Raw genomic sequence first — 19,832 nt, forward strand, 5'->3', positions numbered from 1 at the left:
TAGACCATAAAAAAAGACTAACTGAGATGAATCTGATTTTAGGCTCTAGGCTACTTTATAACTGTGCCCTAAAATCATAAACACAATGTCTACTCTATTTGTACTAAGGATGCACTTGCTTTAGCGTGAGAAAAACTGTGTTAAATCTATGGAGGACGAATGTGGAAATAAATAAATGTAGAAATACATTTAAGACATTTAATTATTTATGTCCCATTTATTTACCAGTTTTTATTTATTTATTCACGCATTTAATTATTTATTTATTCATTCTTTTATTTATTTATTCCAGTATTTATTTATACATTTATTCATTTATTTATTTATTTATTTATACTTTTGTCAGATCTCGTCCTCCATAAAAATCCGGTCCATATATCAAAAAATGAATGGCTAGAAACACGTCTGATTTCAGTTTACACTGAGTTTTGGAAACCCCCCTCCGTGCGCTCTCGTATCCTGTACTGACACCTCAACACAGCGCTGGCTCGGGGGCGGGACTTCCGGTTGAGAGCACCCGGAAGATTCGGATGCAAGTTTCACCGCTCGACCGTGCATCCATATGCTCATTACTTTAAACGTTTTGATGTGATTGTGGTGCTTTTTCTACCCAGTAGTATTTACAAAAATGTTGTCTTTAGACTTCCTCGACGATGTTCGGCGCATGAATAAGCGACAGGTATGTACGAGTCAGTGAGTTTATCGTGTTGTTACGACAACCTCTTTGTACGGTACAGACCACAGAGCTAACGCTGACTAGCCGTCACCGCTTTTTCTATGTTGTAGCATGTCTGTCACTCTTTAGCGACCTATATTCTGGAGCATTTTATGCACATGCATCTTCCAACTTGTCCTGTTTTATGTTAAGGGATTAAAGACAAATAAACACTTAGCTTAGACTAATTCTGTCTTCAGTTTAGCTAGCTATTTTCCTTATTTAACACACAATTTTCAAGAAACTCCAACCAAAAGTCTAATACCTGATGTGCTTACTAATGAATCACTAGTAATGTGGGTTTAATCACAAGCTTTTGATTGAAATATCCCCACATACTTTGTCCTGGGCTTGCTCTTATACATAGGTACACTTGGTAATGCAGCTTACACTTGTAAGCAGAAATGTAATTTAAATATCCCCTCCCTGTTTTTCAGCTCTATTACCAGGTGCTGAACTTTGGTATGATTGTTTCCTCTGCGCTGATGATCTGGAAAGGACTGATGGTTGTTACAGGAAGCGAGAGTCCCATTGTTGTTGTTCTCAGGTAAGTTAGTCTAATTGAGATTCAGAGTCTTGTTTTGTCAAAGTGTTTAGACTGAGTCATTTTCCACCTCACGTTAGTTGTGCCAGTTTGACCACAGGATCATTTGTGTTATTTACAGTGTTTGAATCCAACCTGAGAGTGTGTAATCTTTGCATCACACTACTGCAGGCTGACCAGTGGCCAGTTTAATGACCTGTGGCTAGTTCAGGATCAGCTGGACTTGGGACTAGGCCTGCATGATGAGAAAAATAAGCAATGACATTGTTGAATATTAGAACAACGATATTCTGATTATCTATGAAGAATTAATAAAAAAAAAACATTTTAATGCAACATTTCTTAAATGGAACTTCCATTTTAAGGTAATAATAAAACACTGACTGTAAATTGCGATGGTCATTAAAAATATATATTTTAAACTGCAACAGGTCACATGACAAACCCTCATTCTCATGTAAAATAAAACTTTCTTTACTGTCTTCAGCGGCATTCTCACAAAGTCCTGAAGGAATTTTGAATTACAACCTAACTACAATTGGTGACTATTCCATGAGGCTTTTGGTTGCAGTCTCTTTAATGTTTTCCTCTTTCCCTCTCGCTGCTTTAGAGAACCGTATTTGCGGCTTTAAAGATTTTAAAAGCTTTTATGTTATTTTATACCCGATTGTCACTATGCATTGATATATAATATCATGCAAATAGGAATGTCTCACAGCAGGTCATACGTTGTAATCACACGCTCACATGCTAAGGTTTTGGTATTTTGGTGTCCAGATGTATGGGCAGCACAGATGCTGGTAGAGATACCCCCTTGCAAGAGGAGCAAATGCTGGGAAACAGTCTTTGTTTTCCTCGAGTACATCAATGATATATTTGAGAGGTTCAGATGGTCACCGACCTTAGCCAAACAGGATGAACATTCTCTAGCAATAACTGTTCTGCTAACCTTCTTTTTTTCTCGGTTTGTTTTCCTTTTTTAAAAAACTTTCCTTTATGGTTTTTAAGATATTTTAAGCCACTAGTTGTGGATATTCACGATTAAACAAAGCCTGTGATAGACATCACATATAATCAGATATATTTGAATGATCTCAATATTTCTAACTGGAATAAATGTGTGTCTGCTCTTCCTTTCAGTGGGAGTATGGAGCCAGCTTTCCACAGAGGAGACCTGCTGTTTCTTACCAACCGGGTAGAGGATCCCATCAGAGTCGGAGAGATTGTAGTCTTCAGGATAGAAGGCAGAGAGATCCCCATAGTACACAGAGTACTAAAGATCCATGAAAAGTAAAGATCTAAGCTTTATAACTGTGGTTGTCATTGATGAAGTTGTACTTTCTTATCAATGAGCCCCATGCCTGTGTCTCAAACGTTAAAATTCCATTTAATTATTGAACTGAGCTAAAGTGCTGCATTGGAAAAAGAGGACATTTTGTACATTTTGGTCTAGGCTCATGCTGATGTTTCATCTGCAGGGAAAATGGAGACATTAAGTTCTTGACCAAAGGGGACAACAATGCAGTGGATGACAGAGGGCTGTACAAGCAAGGCCAACACTGGCTGGAGAAAAAGGACGTGGTTGGACGAGCAAGGGGGTACGTTGACTGAAAAAAAATCCAGATGATCACAAATACCTCACTAACCTAATGGTCCAGATAACTTCACCTATTCCACTCCATAGTAGGGGCTGTATGTGTCTATAGTAACATCTTTTTTGAGTCTAAAATAGAGGAGGATGGCTGCTCATTAATGATCACAATATATTGCAGGGAAGATGTATTAAAGTCCCCCCCCCCCTCTCTATCTATGATAGATCTACTTGACTTTTGTCAGAGACAAACGGACAAGGTCATATGCAGAAAGGACTACTTTACATCTCTGCTCTTAAAGATTCTGGGATTAGGTTTCTATTTTCTCTGGTAGATAATTCATTCAATTTAAGACATTCATCCTTTTCATCAGTCTCAAGATGACTGAGTTCTGGTTGTTTATTGTAGAAACAAACAAAAAAAGCTTACCTTAGATTATCTGCATGATGCAAAACAGGGAGCTGGGTCCCTTAAATAATCTGACCTTAATTTGGTCATTTGCACACTCTGTAATAGATCATTTATGTCATGGGAAAACAATGTACAGAGTTAGCTATTTTGATATTCACATAGAGAAAATCCCTCCCTAACCTCCTTACCCTTTCATAACCAGTCCATACAACCTCCAGCCTATCACTCTCTGTCACCAGAGGAACACTCACTGGCCAGCTTGCCTTTCAATTTCAAAAAATAATTCAGTGAGAGGATCTCCAACCACACTTAGCTGGTTGGTGAAGTTTTGAAGTGATCCCTGCCTACAGATAAACCCTAATCCTAAGTAATGCTGGTTATGTGCCAACATTGTTGTGTGTTTTGTCAGCTGACAGTTATGTTTCTGTTGCTGAGGAGAACTCAAACTGTTAGTTCAGCCTAGTATTTAATGTTGCACCTGTGTACTTAAAATTGATGCACCCTCAGGCATCACTTTTTGTCACAGATCAGTTTAGCCTTAAGAGGTGCTTGACTGGATCACATTGTTTTTCCTTAAATATATAGATTTGGTTGCCCATTCCTAGGACTCATCTAGTTCTGTCACATATAAAAGGAATAATACGCAGGTCTTAATAATTGCCCAACCTTGGCTGCACACTAAAATGGAAGTATATCTAAGCCCCTCGTTTTTTCTCATGTCAATTCCATTTTTAACTAGAATTTCTGATGTTACTCTCTAGGTCAAAATGATGTTTGCACACTGTAATGTCTGAAGTCTGATTGCAGAAAGTCATACTTTTTTATCATTTAGCCTTAGTTTTTTAGACGTTTTAACTAGTTTCATGTAATGTTATTAACAAAGTATATATGATATGCATCAATTATATTTCATGACAATAAGCCTTTTTAACACCTCCAGGTTTGTGCCATACATTGGAATCGTCACCATCCTCATGAATGATTACCCCAAGTTCAAAGTAAGTTGTACGCCCAGATTGCACCATGTTAGAAACATGTAGTGTGACAGTGTATTCCTATAATGTCCTATTTTTTCATCCCACAGTATGCTGTGCTCTTCATGCTGGGTCTCTTTGTGTTGGTCCATCGGGAGTGAGGTACCCACACTTTTAGACTCAAGAAGGATAAACTACGTCCAGGAAACCTCAGTCATGCCTTTCAAAGCAGAATTAAGTTAGACTTTGTCAAACCCAACTGGCTTTTTGTACCATTTGTTTGAACATTTTGTAGAAATGTGGATAGGGTGTTTACATTTGAAAAATCCAAGCTTTAAAAATATTTTTGTGAGGGAACTAAGCTAGATTTAGTTAAAAATGGATCTTTATTTGTAATCCTCTGAATGTGAAACAGCATTCATTAAAATAAATTAAGTCTTGTTTCTTTTCTGTTGAACCGTTGTCTTTGAGAAAGATGTGAAGTATTTTATGACAACTGAATATGAATGATATTAAAAATGAAATCTGGTTACCATCCACTATGGATTCTTTCAACTCTTTTCAACCCTTGCTCATTTCTGTTCTAATGCCCATGGCAGAGGATTAATTTGTTAGGAACACGTGGTCTCAAGTGGAATGCTTTATATGGACAATCGTTTTTTATTAGTACATTGAAACAGTTAAATTCAAATAAATTAGTTATGTTCAATGTTCATTATTTGTAATGGTGTATGTGATGGGTAATAGAACCTCTGGATCATTGTGAGACCTTTGATCCAAAACCATTAGCTTAAAGTACTGTTAAAAAGAAACCTACGTTATGTTACCAATCAGGTGTTTTTTTCTGTTTTCAATGAGAATTGCTTCCTGTATAGATGAATTGAGCAATTCTGAATAATCTATCAAACCTGAAGCAACCTCTGTGATGCTCATACATTTCCATGTTAATAAAATTGTGTTGTAGCGACAATTTTCTCATTAAGGTCACTGGTGGGATACACAGTTTATTGACCTTGTAATCAAGGTGAATTCAGTGGAGACAATCCAACGAAATGTAATCATACAGCAGCACGGATCAACATAGAATCACAATGTGGATCCACTTGAGCTCCGTTGACGTGCTTGAACTTAGACGCTACGTACATTGGAAGAATGCGACTGCCTTGCATTAGATATCAAAGAACTTTGAGCTATTTAGAGTTCATGTGAATAAGGTCGTTTCACTGGTTGGTAGACCATTATGTGATGGTAAAGTGTCAGTTGTGGAATGGACATGAACAACTGAAATTAACAATGGCCCTTAAGGGATGCCGGTAGTGTAGTGGTTAGTGCGCGCCCCATGTATGGAGGCTATAGTCTTCCAAGCAGGAGACCCCGGCTAGAATCTGACCTGTGGCTCCTTTCCTGCATGTCATACCCCACACTCTCTCTCCTTGATTTCTGACGCTATCCACTGTCCTATCTCTACAATAAAGGCACAAAAATCCCCAAAATACATTTTTTAAAACAAACAGTGGCCCTTTACATATGAAAAAGTTGCTTCATACATCACAAGGAATAGTAGTAGAGCAGTATATCTTAAAACAATGTGTGTCTCAGTTCATTTAAAACTGTGCTGGTCTTTTTTTATCTGGTAAGTCTGCAAAAACACATTATATTTCCGACATTGTGTCCAATAACGGTCATAAGCCCCATGTCCTTTTTTAACACTTTCAACAGTCTTTTAAATCCCTCTTAAGGCTCCTTGTCTTGTGCCATCACCCACCCTGATACATTTCTTGCATTTTTTATTGATAAGATTTCCGCCATCAGGTCTTCACCTTCTCCCTCCCCCTTAGATCATAGGTCTCCTGTGTGCCCAGCTGTAGCAGTTTGAGTCTGTATCTCTTTCTGAGTTATCTAAGGTGGTTCAACAACTGAGACCTTTACAACACGTCTTGGACAGTATTTCTCACATCTCAGTTTGGTTTTTACCATGGTTGGGCCATGTATTTTTAAGATTTATTAATACCTCTCTTACCTCAGGCTGTGTTCAAAGTGTTTTTAAACATGCAGTATAATGCAGCCTCTTCTAAAAAATAACAATAATAATAATAATCCTGACCCTTCTGTTCTTTCTAACTTTAGGCCAATTTCCAAGCTTCCTTTCTGTGGGGTCCCTCAAGGCCCCATTCTCTTTTCTTTATTTATGATCCCCTAGGGTCCATTTTGAAAAACATAACATTTCTATTCATAGTTGTGAAAGTCTAGCTTCCAATAATAACAAATCAAAATTCAATGCAAGCCTTGCTAGGCTGTCTAAAGGATATTAAATCCTGGATAAAGTTACATTTCCTGAATCTTAGCAAAAAGAAAACTGACACAAATGTGTTTTGTAAATCTGAACTCCTGGAAGGCATTAACAGTGTTCTTGGCCTTTTAGCCTCCTACAGTTGCTAATTGGTCAAAAACCTCACTGTGATTTTTTACAGCTCCTTCAATTTTGATAGATTAGTTCTGTAGTCAGGACTTGGGAAAGATAACGCCCTATCTTCATCCAAATGAATTTGAGAGAGTCATCTAAATGTTTACAACATCTGATTTAGGCTATTGTAATTCTCTATGTTGGTGTGGATCACTCGTCTCTTCATCACAGCTGCAAGTCTTGTGACCGGGAAGAGGTGAGGTGATCACATCACTACTGGTTTCTCTTTACTGGCTTCCTGTCAGTGTCAGGATCCAAGTTTGTATTACTTTTTTTTTTTAGAACTTTACATGGGTTGGCACTTTCCTATTTGCCTAAAGTGTTGCACCAACATGCAGTCAGAGCACTGTGGGAAACTCACCAGATGCTCTTGGATGTTCAAAGATGAAGTCAAAAAACTCGAGGTGACGGCGCCTCGGTGGTGGCTGCCTCAAATTTGTTGAACAGCCTACCTAGTAGCATCAGAACTGCTCAATCCATTGAACATTTTAAATCTATGAAAAGACACAACTTTGTGCTGGCTTTAATATAAGTTGAGCTTGACATTTTATTCTGCTCCTTTTTATTGTGTTATTTATAGTTATTTTAGTGCTCATTTTATTCATAATGGTCCTTTTAAATTGTGTTCTAACTGGTACAGCTCTTTGGTCAACTGAGGTTGTTTTAAATGTGCTATATATACTTCGGGTTGACTTGATCTAATCTGTGAATTTGCTGAGAGTCAGACTGTCTTCTAATGAGACTGACATTCAGCTCTGCACAATGACTGTAATCCGGAGTATGTGTGTGTGAATGCCAAAGGTTATGAAAAGAGCAAGAAAATAGCTGCAGCTCTTTCACGAAACTCGCAACTTTAGCACCCTGAAGTGACAAAAAGGCGCTCTGTCTTATCAGCTCTAAATTAGCAGAGAGAATCAGCAGGTCCTCCTGTCCTCAGAGGACTGATGGTGATCACAGCAGCATGCTGCAACTGGCCAAATGTCATGTTGCTCGTTTTGAGGGGACAGGCCTGCATCTGAGCGGGGGAGGGGAACCTTGGCAGGAAGTTGCTATATTTGTTGTTCTAGTAGACACCCTTATTAATTAACTTCTGCCACTTTTAGGATCTGACCATACGGTTTGTACTGAATCCATGAAACACATTTCAACGGTGCCAATGTAAAGATGGTTTATTAATTGCTGCAATATACTGTTTGGTGTAACATTATATTCAGTTGGTCTAATGTAAACCATAACATTATAAAGGATGTACGTATTTTGGGGTATTAAAAAAAAAAATCAAAGACATTTAAGGCTACCGCTGTTCGCGCAGGGTAAAATCTTTCCCAAAAGTTATGTGAGTCATTTCGCTTCAACAAAGGAAACATATAACACCGCAAACTGAACATTAATTGACTCTTGGACACATTATTGCTCGTGGAGTTGGGTTCTTAAGAAGACTGCAAACACTCGCCTTTGTCCTGAGCCGAAGATGAGGTGCGTAAAAGGACGCACAGCCAAGCGCAGCGTTCCAACGCAACCCTGACAATGGGTCAACGAAATACATTAATTATGTGCTTACGCAGCTCGCTGAGTAAGAAGAAACACGCAACATAAAGTGAGCCCACCCCGCAGAGTGGCGCCTATAAAAGAGTGCGTCTACCAATCCCCGACCAACAGGAGACTCTGGGATACTCTGGAAGACAGTTCGCCACTCCGCGCTGAGATGAGAGGGTTTATACTGAATAATGTCTGCCAGTGTGGCTTCTTTACTTTTCTTGTTTTCTTTTCTTTCGTGTCTTTTAACGCCGCAGTCAGCTTCGACCTGACTGAGCTCAGGAATAAAGTTGCAAAAATTAAAGTGAATCCAAGAGGAAATCTTTGGGCTACAGGTAAGAAGAATCTTTTGTGCCAACATCTGCACATTGTGAACCCATCCGTCACATTTGATGGAATGTAGCAGCCTATACACATTTTATATAGGCTAATCACATCTTGCTGGTTTTTCTCATGTAGCAAATCCAAAAGTTTTTCTCTCCCCCAGCCAGGTCTACCTTAATTGACGTTTTTTCTCTTCGATTTGGCAGGACATTTCATGGGCAAGAAGAGCGTGATGGATGCCCCCCTGCTGCCCTCAGCGGAGGGCGTTAATGCGCTGGTTGCCCTGCCTGAGGAGCAGGGTGCGATCGGGGAGCTTTTCCAAGAATACCTGCGGGAGGCTCTGCAGGCGCAGGTGGACACAGAAGAGAGCCGCTCGAAAAATCAGGTGAGTTCCACGACGGTCCAAGTGTATTTTTTTCTCCTTTATTTTCTGTTGTTATTTATAGCTTTCAAAGAAGCCAAAGTGGCGGAGATTGTGAATAAACTTGATGTTATGTGCGCTCTGTTTCAGGAGGCGGACTTGTTGATGAGGATTTTAGAAAGCTACATCCACAGCAGAAAGTGATACAGAGGATGAGAGTTTGGCACGCATGAACACGGAACTGAGGTCAGCTGGCCTCCTGGGTCAAAATAAACAAATTAGAGTGTACAGTCTCCTGCTTCTCATGATTGTAATCAAATGTTACTGCCATACTTAGTATATAGCTCACGCGTCATTTGATTACACAGTGGGCATAAAGATTCCTCGTATTTGTTTGATGATGATATCCCCCATGTTCTTGTCCTTTGAGGTTCTTTATATTGAATGACATCATTATTTGCACTGTTCTGACTCTGCCAAATAAATTGTGAAATTGCTCACTGGGAGATCACATTTTGATTTACAGACATTCTGTCTAAGAGGAACACCTGATCACGTCATTATGGCTGCATATCTGGGATTCTTCTACACGCTTCTGTAATATCTGTGTAGTATTATGAAGAGTATCAGAAAAGATTGAATTAAAAAGTCCAAAGATGCTCCTGAGAAAAGTGACTAATTATTTCATTTCATTTCACATGGCTGTCTAAAGATCACAACTACATTTTTATAACAACATCTGTATGTTGGATTAGCTTGATCAAACTTGGTAAGCCTTCTTCTGATTGTCTCCACAGTTATGTTTGACCTTCACAAACCTTATTTATAGGCCCAACATTAAATCTGATTGTTCAGCTTGAGTAATACTGTTTTTCGCTTTTCCAAAATAACACTTACATGAATCATAAATGTAGGCAGCTTATATAAATCACGTGTTCTTTTTTCGCTGAAATTTTCTACATGAAATCGATATCATCTTTTGTACTTTTCATGTCCTTTGCATAAAGAGATGATCTGCTCTGTCGATCAATAGTGGACAAGTGAGATATGACCCATGCAGCTTCTTTGCCTGGGGCTGATCCTTTGAAGGTATACTGACATGCTATTTAAATATCCCTCCCACAATGCCTCCCTGAATTATGTCATTTTCAAGGTTCATATGAGAGACGTGAGAGTCGTGTCCACAAATGTAGCCCGATATGTGACTTAGAAAACAGAATAAAAAGAATAAAGAACACAAAGATCGCCAGTTTATTTGATATACTACGATTAAACTAATTCAGTCTGAAAGTAAAGCCCCAGCATAAAATGCTCCCTGTGTTTAAAAAGTATTAAATTATACTATAGGTGTTTCTTACATTTAGTTCTACCCTCATTGTAATAAATGGGGCAATCAGTCACAGGTGTAATCTTTTGAATTAGGTATATACCTAACCTTATCCTTTAAATTAAGCTCTTAATGTATTAGCAATTTAAACCAAATCAAAACGACATTTTACAGGATCTTTAACGCAAACCAAAGGCTGTTCCCATGAAGAACATGAACGAACAGGTTTTTCTTCTCCTCCATAATTACTCATTTTAAGCTATGATTTATTTGCCAAACAACAACTTTGGAATCGTGGAACATCCAGGTGCGTAACTATTGTACACAAGTAGGTTAGTCGGTTTGAAAATAGGGTATGAATTGATCGAAAAGACCCCTAAATTGCTTACGGTAGATTTAAGTCTCAAAAGAAAAGCATTCAAACTTGCAATTCAAAACTCTGATGAGGAGAGTAAGATAAGAAAAGATCAGAAAGAAAAAAACATGTCTACAGGTCTTTTTGGTCCAAAGAACAAACTGTTCACCAAGTGTTCTGGATGTAGTACTGTAACATGAGCTGGGATGGTACACAAACACTGTGTGTTATTTATGAATGACACCTGTTAATTGTTTTAGCACAGCGTAATGTGCTGATACTTTATTTAGTCATTTGTGTCTGTCCATGTGTGCCTGTGGTCCCTGTGTGTGTGTGTGTGTGTGTGTGTGTGTGTGTGTGTGTGTGTGTGTGTGTGTGTGTGTGTGTAAATAAATTGGGAATATATTCTCATGAATTACAACTGTAGATCCAGACATGTCCAAACATGTTGCACAGTGTAGACTGTTAACTGTTGAGGTCAGTGATGGCTCCACACAATTAGCACAAGCAGATCTAGCAAGACGTACGACTTCACTCCTCGGAGAATTCAGAGTGTCAATTGAGCATCTCTTGCTCTCTGAGTTACTTTGAATCTCTGCTCCTATACATGCTTTATACCTTTCAGTTTTGCTAGTGAGCCAAGTCTCTATCAGCCTACAGAAATGAACAGCCCCATGTCTTGTTACTCCCCTAAAAGTCAATGTTTGCATAAAGAGAAAGTATTTCAATGTGAATTCGCCTATGGTAAAATAATATGTTTTTCCTCTGAATACATTTCTGTTATACTTATTGTTTTGGAGGGAGTGAATCGACTCAACATATATATATATATATATTCATTCAAATAAATCCCCATCAACTATATGGGGTCAGAAGTCACAAATTAACAAAAACCAAAGAGATGACGCACATGTTTTATCAATTCACTTTACTTTAATATTCACTTTAATACATTGTGAAACAATTTGTTTTTGGCCTGAAAAGAATGTAGTCATCAAGGAAGACTAAGCTCTGCACTGTGATTAAAAATAGTTCAAATGAAAGGAACCTGGTATAACATGGAAATTTATTAAACAATTCCTATCCACATAAAACATAAAAACTTTTACTATAAGAATTTAAAAAAATAGGCCAAGTGATATTCATGGTAATGGGGTACAAAAAATGCAGGTACCACAGACTTGATGTCCTCTCTTAGAATAAGTTAAATAAAGCTTCAGGAGTACTCGTTTTATTTTCTGTCTTCATTCATTTTCTGTAGCTGCATAGTAATCCAAATTTAAGGCATGCTACCTGAAACGGTTTCCTTGTGACAACTCTTTTTATTTAATTATTTGCAGCTTAAAAGTTTCCACGAGAGTGCCTCGCTGACAGTTTGACTAATTATGTGGTAGATGGGTTTAATCACACATCATTTGAGGTCATTTTAATTTGAACAAACAAACACAAAATTGAAGGACATCCATCTGTTTATCTAACAGTGAGAATCTGTATGGGTAACTCAAACTGCATTTCTGTGAGAAATGATTTATGATAATTGAGTGTTTTTGTCACTACATTGCACTGGAACATTGACTAAAATCTAGATGAAAACAAATTCCATGTTTGTATTTTACATGTTGGCTAAAGTAAAAGCAGCACATGTAGATTCCACTAAGTGCTGTTAAACTTTTTGAAGTGGTACTCTTACCAAGGTAATTCACCACAATCAAACAAAAACAGTGAATATTATTTTTAGTGTTTGGGATTTAAATTAAAATGTAAGAACTTTAACATATACTGACATGTTGATAGTAATGAGTTATACTTCTGTTATCTTATCTGTGTTCCTCTGCATAGCAGCTGGTTTCTTTATTACATATCAATCTGTTTTGATAATGACTCCATTTATTGCCAGCAGATAACGATGCATAATTTAAACTTTGGATGTATGTTTGTGTCAACAGTAGTACCCTTAGCTGCTGCTTTAACTTGTAAGTCCTCACTCTTGCTCAGTCTGAACACCAAAAAGCTGACAAAGACAAATGTAGCAAGTGTTAGCTCAATAAAATAAAGGCTTTGAGGCACCAGTCCAAGTCTGTATTGACTGCCCCCTAGGTACTAATTTACAATTGAGAAATCAATCTTGCCTGGGTTAAAGTAAAGAAAGTAGTTGGGACATATCGTGTCTTTGTGGGGACAGCTTTTATATTATCTGACCAAAGACTGACCATTGAATTATTTATGTGGTCAGGCTCAGAATAAGGGTCTTAATACTTCCTGTGTTCTTACATCTTCATATGATGCATCTAATGCCTGCTCTAAACTAGCAACGCTACACTACCACCCTCTGGCCTGAACCCCTACTACACATGAACAGATCAGTGATGATGCTGTCTGACTCTTTATTTTATGTACTCACATTATGTGTTTAGAAGAAAGTGCCATATCTACTGAAAAGTGATAAAATACACATAAAATATAGTGATCTGATAGGCTTTATCAAAAGATGTTTAAAATGACTGTTAACATAAAGTCTCACTTAGTTATATTCACTATTTCACTCTGTTTAGGCTGTCGCAATAAAAAACATTTTTTGAAAAGCATAAACGCTAGATTCTTTTAACCGTCTTTATTGACAAATTTAACATATACAAAAAATGTTTATACAAACTCTTAAAGAGGATGAACACACAACAGCAAAATACACAGGAGCAAGTTAATTCAAACATAAATCAAGACTAGGGGGGATTATATATAAAAATAAATAAATAAAAATCAAACTTTTCCAAAAGAAAACATCAGGCAAATGTAAGCAGACAACAAACAGGAGCAAGGACAAAACAATTCAACAAGGACAAGAATTTCGATAAGTCATCACTAATCTTTCTAGCAATCCTGCTAGATTTCATTTTTTTCAGAGATAAGAAAAAATATTTGAAATCATTTATAAACCAGTCAAAGGAGGGTTTGCTGTTTCTCCACGTACTACAGTGAATATGATATTTACTCATGAGTAAAATAACATTTACTATGTCAGTAATTGAAGGGTTTAAATTATCCATAAAATAGGGAATACTATAAGTCTCAAAAGATGGAATATCAACCATCTTCTAATGTTGATCCAAAATCTTTGAGACACAGGACAGAATAAGTGCTCTAAAGTCTCTTCAGATTCACCACAGAAAGCACTGAAGGCTTCACATCAAAATTGAACCTTTTTTTTGAGAAATGCAGCAGTTGGATAAATCTGGTGAATTATTTTAAAATGGGTTTCTTTCACTTCAGGGAAAACAGGCATCTTAGAAACGCCAGATTTACAGTCTGCAATGGAGGCCTAGGCTATGCTAAGAGGTTACAGGGTTCAACGTTAATGCCCCCATCAGACTGTTTTGGTGTGAACGGTGATGTCATTGGAGCATGTGACCGTCTCTTCTTTATTTGCGGCGCATTGATTGGTCAAGTCCGTCAGAGTGTGCACTGTGAGGCAGGACCACACCGAAGCCATTTTATTATTATAACAGCCAAGCTGCAGCTGCGTCTGTGTATTTATTTTTTAAAACATTTACATTTTCAGTTTGAGAGCTCACGGCACCATGGGGCAGTGTGGAATTACGTCATCCAAAACCGTCTTGGTTTTTCTCAATCTCATATTTTGGGTAAGAAAACGATGGATGTTTGAACAATGTGCAGCATCCCGGTGAGGCCAGGGATGGAGAGCAAAGATAGCTAACTGCGCCAGAGATACGCTGCAGTTTGTAGGTCGGCGAGAGAGGCCCGACAGCTCATCCCGGACACAATTCATTTCTGTATACTGTAAGCCTCACTTATGAGTGGAACAATTATGTGACGGTATGCGCCTGCACTGTGTTGGTATCTGCAGCCTGCCACCCACTACTTGTAGTTATGACGTTATGCAGCAGCAGCCTCCAGGTAACCTTCCTCTATCTGCTGCTGAGGTTACCTGCAATGCTGTCTGTGCTAAAGATAGCTGCATGAAATTAACAAATGCAATAGACCGGAAAGGATGGACAGAAGTCTTAATTTGTCCATGATATCTGAATAATGTTCGAATAACATGGCCCACTTCACACTACGCCAGCCTTAAGTATGAACTTTGTTCGTCCATCATTATCTGAAGCTACAGAGATATTTTTGGAGAAGGGAGCTGGGCATAGTAAAATTAAATTCATGTTTAAAACCCAGTTATATTTTCTCATAATCAAAGCTTTATTGGCATGACCATAACCACCAGAGTAGTGAATTATGAATCTGAAGGTCTGTATTTTACAGCAGTACAGTATATTATGCAGCTCTGCATTTCTTTGTCTGAATGTACATCACACACTAAACTGCCAAATGGAATTATTTTACTGCATAGACCTAAAAGAAGAAGATTAAAAATAAATCTCCACATATAAAGCTTTAACAAATCCAGACTAAGGTTATGCTTTCTGGTAGAGAGATAAACGTCAACAACAATTTTTACATTGGACAAAAATGAAATCTGAAGGACCTCTCTGTTTCTTTGTTTTTCTCTGCAGGCTGCCGCTGGAATTTTATGCTACATCGGAGCCTACGTGTTCATCACATATGACGACTATGACCACTTCTTTGAAGACGTGTACACTTTGATTCCTGCTGTCATAATCATAGCTGTCGGCACTCTCCTCTTTATTATCGGCTTGATTGGCTGCTGTGCAACTATACGTGAAAGCTCCTGTGGACTGGCAACTGTGAGTTCAGGACTTTCTTTTCCAACTAAATGAAACAGGAGAAACAGAAATGCTGCATACATACTTAAGGAGTCATGGGGAAAGACATACACATTATAAAGACTGAACAATAATTATCTATGTCAATTCATCACTTACTTTCCAAATCAACTTACTAATGAGTTCTAAACAATGTGACTTGTCATTTCAGTTTGCTGCCATTCTCCTGCTGGTGTTTGTAACAGAGTGTGTTGTGGTGGTGCTGGGCTACACATACAGGGCAAAGGTAAACACTCACTGGATGAAATGAGTTCTCATGAGTTACATGCAAGTGTTTCAAAGTTTTTGCACTTGGGTCCAACAATGAAAAAAAGCATTGTCCTCCTTTTTTTCCCTTTGGGAGCTGTATAGTCAGATGTCCTTAAATCTCTTAATTTGAAAATATAAATTGTATAAAATTATATTTTGTGTAAATCAGTTTTACATTTCCTTCAAGCAGAACATAGGATGGTTGTAGTTGATAATATACATAGCAGGCATTGTATTGAATCTTAATGTTGACATGCACTCTGTTCTTGATTCATTCATAAAGCTTTGTTTAGTTACTCTCATGTGCTTCTTATTCTTTTGGCTAACAGTGCTGCTTGAGTTCTTAAATAACGTCTTAACATGTACCTCAGCGGTAACATTTGTAAAGTCCATTCACTGAACAGGTATGTCAACAGCAGCTGTGTTTTTGTTTCAGGTGGAAGATGAGGTGAATCACTCCATCCAGAAGGTTTACAATGAATACAACGGCACCAACACTGACGCTCCCAGCCGTGCTATTGACTATGTTCAGAAGCAGGTGAATGAGACAGCATCATACGTCAAACATTTTCCTTTAGTCAGATTAATATTCATATGTCTCCACACTCTGAAGATCTTCTTTTACCTTTCTTTTTGGTCTTGTTAGCTTCACTGCTGTGGTATCCACAACTACTCTGACTGGAGGAACACACGCTGGTTTAAAGAATCCAAGAACAACAGTGTCCCAGTGAGCTGCTGCCAGCCCAGCATCAGTAACTGTAGTGGCACTCTCACTCGACCAGCAGATCTCTACCAAGAGGTACAAACACAGTGCACTAGTAAAGGAATACTTGTGCACACACACACACACACACACACACACACACACAAAAAGTATGTGATGGAATTTTGTTTGATGGCAGTGGCAGACTTAATATGAAAAGGTTTTCTGACATTACTCGTCTTTTTCTTCATGCTTGTGAGATTCTTTGCGTGTTGTGTTTTTTTCTGCTTTAGGGCTGTGAAGCTCTTGTTGTGAAGAAGTTAAAGGAGATCATGATGTACGTCATATGGGCTGCACTGACTTTTGCATCCATACAGGTAAATAGGACAACTAGTTTCATCTAAAAAAAAAATGACAGTTTCAGCAGGGAAGATGGGAAATGGAGTCCATCAGTGGAAGCAACATTTTATTATAGATGTCTATTACTTCCCTCATGTTGTGTTTACATCAGTCGTGTGTTCTAAAGATTGACTGTTAAGTGAACATTTCTAGTGTGCAGACCAAAGTTCTGAGCTCAACTTCTGATGTGTGTTGGTGTGCTGTTTTTTCTTCTTTCTTTTTTTTCTCTTTTTTTTAAGGAGCTATTTTACAAACTGCATCTTTAAGGGAATATATTTTATTACTATATGTTATCAAAAATCTAAGAAATAACTATAATTGTACTAAACTTTTTTATAAATGTTTATATTTATATCAAGTCAAAATAATGTTTACTAGCAGCATTTAAGCTGCAGAATTTTGTGCTGGCACAAAATTAGCTGACTTGCTGCTCTTAACTTATTCTCTAACTTTAAAAGTCTCATTATATCATTACATGTTCTGTGTGTGTCTCTTGGTGTAATATAACATGTGTGTAAAGTGACATTTCCCAAAGTAGCATAGTAAAAGAAAAGAAAAAGCAGATACAGGAACAGAGCCAGATAACGTGTGGGTTAATGGAATATATAAGCAAATTATAGGTAGTGTAAAATGTAAATACATGAATTTAAATTAAGAGAGTACTGAAGTAGCCCCCACACACACAAACACACATACACACACACATCTTGTTTTTTTTGTTTTTATTTTATGTATTTTTTACATTTATTTATTTTTCTCTTTACATTTTCCTCTGTTCTTCACTATATTTATTTTATGTATGTTTGTATTCTTGTATGTTTAACAAATAAATGTACAAATGTGCGAGGAGAAACACAGTAAGTGTTGAAATTTGACAACATGTAATGTAAAAAAAACTTCCAATAAAGTTATGAAAAAGAGATATATTCTTTTTTAATTCGATTACACTCACATTAGATATATTTCAGGTCATATAAAGGTATTTGTTGTTGCTCAAATAATGACTTTTCTGTCCTCCTGCAGATGCTGGGGATGCTCTGTGCCTGTGTGGTGCTGTGCAGGAGAAGTCATGACCCGGCGTACGAGCTGCTGGTAACAACCAACAGCTATGCATGAGGGGCACACCAGAGCACTGAGAGAAATCCAGAGGAGAATCACCGGACATGTCCACAGTAGATTTCAGCTGTAGTTATATAAAGTCAAGCACATCTTGCACAATTCATGATAAAGTAGTGAACACTGATGACATGATTTTGGGCGGGTGGGGGGGCTTCAAAGGGAAAACATTTATTTATGACACGCTTTGTGAGTTACTGTTACTTTAATTGTTCTTTTTCATCCAAATAATGGAATATTTATTGAAGCCAAAGCTGTAAATGGCTAATTGACACTTCTAATGCAGATTTTTTTTCTTTTAATTGTAGCTTCAGAACATTTTCTCTTCAGTGACCATGGTGAGAAATAATAGGGAGCAAATGTGTGAAATAATGGAGGAGAATTTTGTATGGAATGTGTTTCCTTGTGTGCTGGTTTGCACTGTGGCTGGAGCTCTGGGGATACTTCATGGATGTTTAACTGGAAAAATCTGCGCTATTAAGAACATGAACACTTAATTTCTTAGAACCTGGTGTGATTGGACTTTGTAAAAATGGAGTAACATTTCACCATTGAATGAACAGATTCAGTGTATTTCAGAGATTTGTTTGTGGAGCAGCTCTGCGTTTGCTCTCTCTAAGCCATGTTTGGTATTAAGAGTACTTCATTTTTACAAATATTCAGGTTGTGAATAATGTACATTCTGTTTGGTGTCTTTGTTCTCAGAATCAGGCTTCAGTAGTGAGGCATTGCCAATGTATAAATTGTGAATGACCCTTTTAGTCTCCAGTGTTATTAGTAGGAGTATTATCAGTGTTACATGAAGACAAGTGTTTGTAGATACAGTTACGGTCAGAGGATTCCTCCCGTTTAGTTTGTGAGTTCAACAACCTGCTCGAAAGAATCATGACCTGTTATTTTATACATTTTATGTGAAATTGTGCACTTTTTAATATTTATGAGCTGTTTGGTTAACCCCTAGATACTTAGCTAGAGCCACAGGAAAAAAAAGAGATGACAAACAAAATTGTGAAAACGCAGGAGTCAATAAACTCATACATTTGAAGTTGACTGTTTGATTGATATTTTATTAGCATGGTTAATACAGTCCAGTTGCTGGTAGACTACCTGAGTTCACAGAAAATAACTTATGGACCGCAGACATATTACACTACTGCACTACATATTTACACAGCGTGTAATTAAAATATAATGAACAGTCATGGGACTGGTTCATACCGTGCTGAAGCTGCTGGTCAAGAGCAGGTCACATCATGGCTATTTAAGATGTATAACATCACATTTGGCCTACAGCAACATATGATTGTCAATTGGAGAGGAATTCATTAACATAACTGTCATTAACGTGATGGTCAGAGTTCAGATGAGTTTTTATTTTTGGCTTACACTATACGTTAACACTAGTTGTTCTGCAGTAAGCAATTGCAACTGAAACATTTTCAGTACGGTAAGTCCTTGTTGATTTGACCAATCATAAACATGCCTTCAAATAGTCAGAGTTTGTTTGTTTGGTTTGGTAAAATGAAAACTGGATACAGCAGGGAGATCAGTTACTTCACAACACAGATCACTACTCAGTTGCTTAGCCTACTCTGCTCACTCTAGCAGTTATCTGTGTTTGAGTTAGTGTTTGCTAACTTCACTTTTACATTGCATCATAGCAGCAAAGTTCTCTTCAAAACAAAAAAGTGTGTAGCAGTTCACTCACTGTGCTTTGATTCTCTCTCTCTCTCTCTCTCTCTCTCTCTCTCTCCGTCCATGCAATGCTTTCCGGTTGCTAATCCTCAGGACACCACTGCTATGAAATTCTCATTGCCAATTACATTGTAGCTTGCCATTTAAAGAGAAAATACATTAGTAGACTAGCAATAGCAATTGTATTCATAAAATTAGAATAAAAAAAAAAAAGACTGGATAACAGCAGCATTTAAAATTGAGTACATTATGGGCTTATGTATTTGATTCTACGGCTTTAGATTTAGTTAACAAAACAACGTGCATCATGTAA

The 19,832-nt window shown here is 37.6% G+C and overlaps 3 protein-coding genes across 3 annotated transcripts; all 3 read left to right on the forward strand.

Annotated features, from left to right (window-relative positions):
* Window positions 1–500: 500 nt before the first annotated feature.
* On the forward strand, window positions 501–4,775 carry sec11a (SEC11 homolog A, signal peptidase complex subunit). Its single transcript, XM_061040621.1, has 6 exons — window positions 501–679; window positions 1,153–1,262; window positions 2,400–2,549; window positions 2,738–2,857; window positions 4,203–4,260; window positions 4,347–4,775. The coding sequence occupies exons 1-6, from the start codon at window positions 629–631 to the stop codon at window positions 4,395–4,397; spliced, it is 540 nt and encodes a 179-aa protein (XP_060896604.1). The 5' UTR covers window positions 501–628; the 3' UTR covers window positions 4,398–4,775.
* A 2,656-nt stretch (window positions 4,776–7,431) lies between these two features.
* On the forward strand, window positions 7,432–9,580 carry nmbb (neuromedin Bb). The gene is made up of 3 exons (XM_061040637.1): window positions 7,432–8,571; window positions 8,767–8,945; window positions 9,072–9,580. Exons 1-3 carry the CDS (start codon window positions 8,406–8,408, stop codon window positions 9,123–9,125), a joined length of 399 nt encoding a protein of 132 aa, XP_060896620.1. The 5' UTR covers window positions 7,432–8,405; the 3' UTR covers window positions 9,126–9,580.
* A 4,474-nt stretch (window positions 9,581–14,054) lies between these two features.
* LOC132975834 (tetraspanin-3-like) lies at window positions 14,055–18,869 on the forward strand. Its single transcript, XM_061040667.1, has 7 exons — window positions 14,055–14,241; window positions 15,127–15,318; window positions 15,509–15,583; window positions 16,043–16,144; window positions 16,253–16,405; window positions 16,603–16,686; window positions 17,732–18,869. The coding sequence occupies exons 1-7, from the start codon at window positions 14,179–14,181 to the stop codon at window positions 17,822–17,824; spliced, it is 762 nt and encodes a 253-aa protein (XP_060896650.1). The 5' UTR covers window positions 14,055–14,178; the 3' UTR covers window positions 17,825–18,869.
* The last annotated feature ends 963 nt before the right edge of the window (window positions 18,870–19,832 follow it).

This window comes from Labrus mixtus, chromosome 1 (genome assembly GCF_963584025.1).
Source record: "Labrus mixtus chromosome 1, fLabMix1.1, whole genome shotgun sequence".
NCBI lineage: Eukaryota > Metazoa > Chordata > Actinopteri > Labriformes > Labridae > Labrus > Labrus mixtus.

Coding starts and splice junctions, on each gene's coding strand:
- sec11a (XM_061040621.1), top strand. CDS start 629: ATGTTGTCTTTAGACTTCCTCGACGATGTTCGGCGCATGAATAAGCGA. Junction 2,550..2,737: donor GTACTAAAGATCCATGAAAA/GTAAAGATCTAA, acceptor TTTCATCTGCAG/GGAAAATGGAGACATTAAGT. Junction 4,261..4,346: donor ATGATTACCCCAAGTTCAAA/GTAAGTTGTACG, acceptor TTCATCCCACAG/TATGCTGTGCTCTTCATGCT.
- nmbb (XM_061040637.1), top strand. CDS start 8,406: ATGAGAGGGTTTATACTGAATAATGTCTGCCAGTGTGGCTTCTTTACT. Junction 8,572..8,766: donor AGGAAATCTTTGGGCTACAG/GTAAGAAGAATC, acceptor TCGATTTGGCAG/GACATTTCATGGGCAAGAAG. Junction 8,946..9,071: donor AGAGCCGCTCGAAAAATCAG/GTGAGTTCCACG, acceptor GCTCTGTTTCAG/GAGGCGGACTTGTTGATGAG.
- LOC132975834 (XM_061040667.1), top strand. CDS start 14,179: ATGGGGCAGTGTGGAATTACGTCATCCAAAACCGTCTTGGTTTTTCTC. Junction 15,319..15,508: donor GCTCCTGTGGACTGGCAACT/GTGAGTTCAGGA, acceptor TTGTCATTTCAG/TTTGCTGCCATTCTCCTGCT. Junction 16,406..16,602: donor CAGCAGATCTCTACCAAGAG/GTACAAACACAG, acceptor TTTCTGCTTTAG/GGCTGTGAAGCTCTTGTTGT.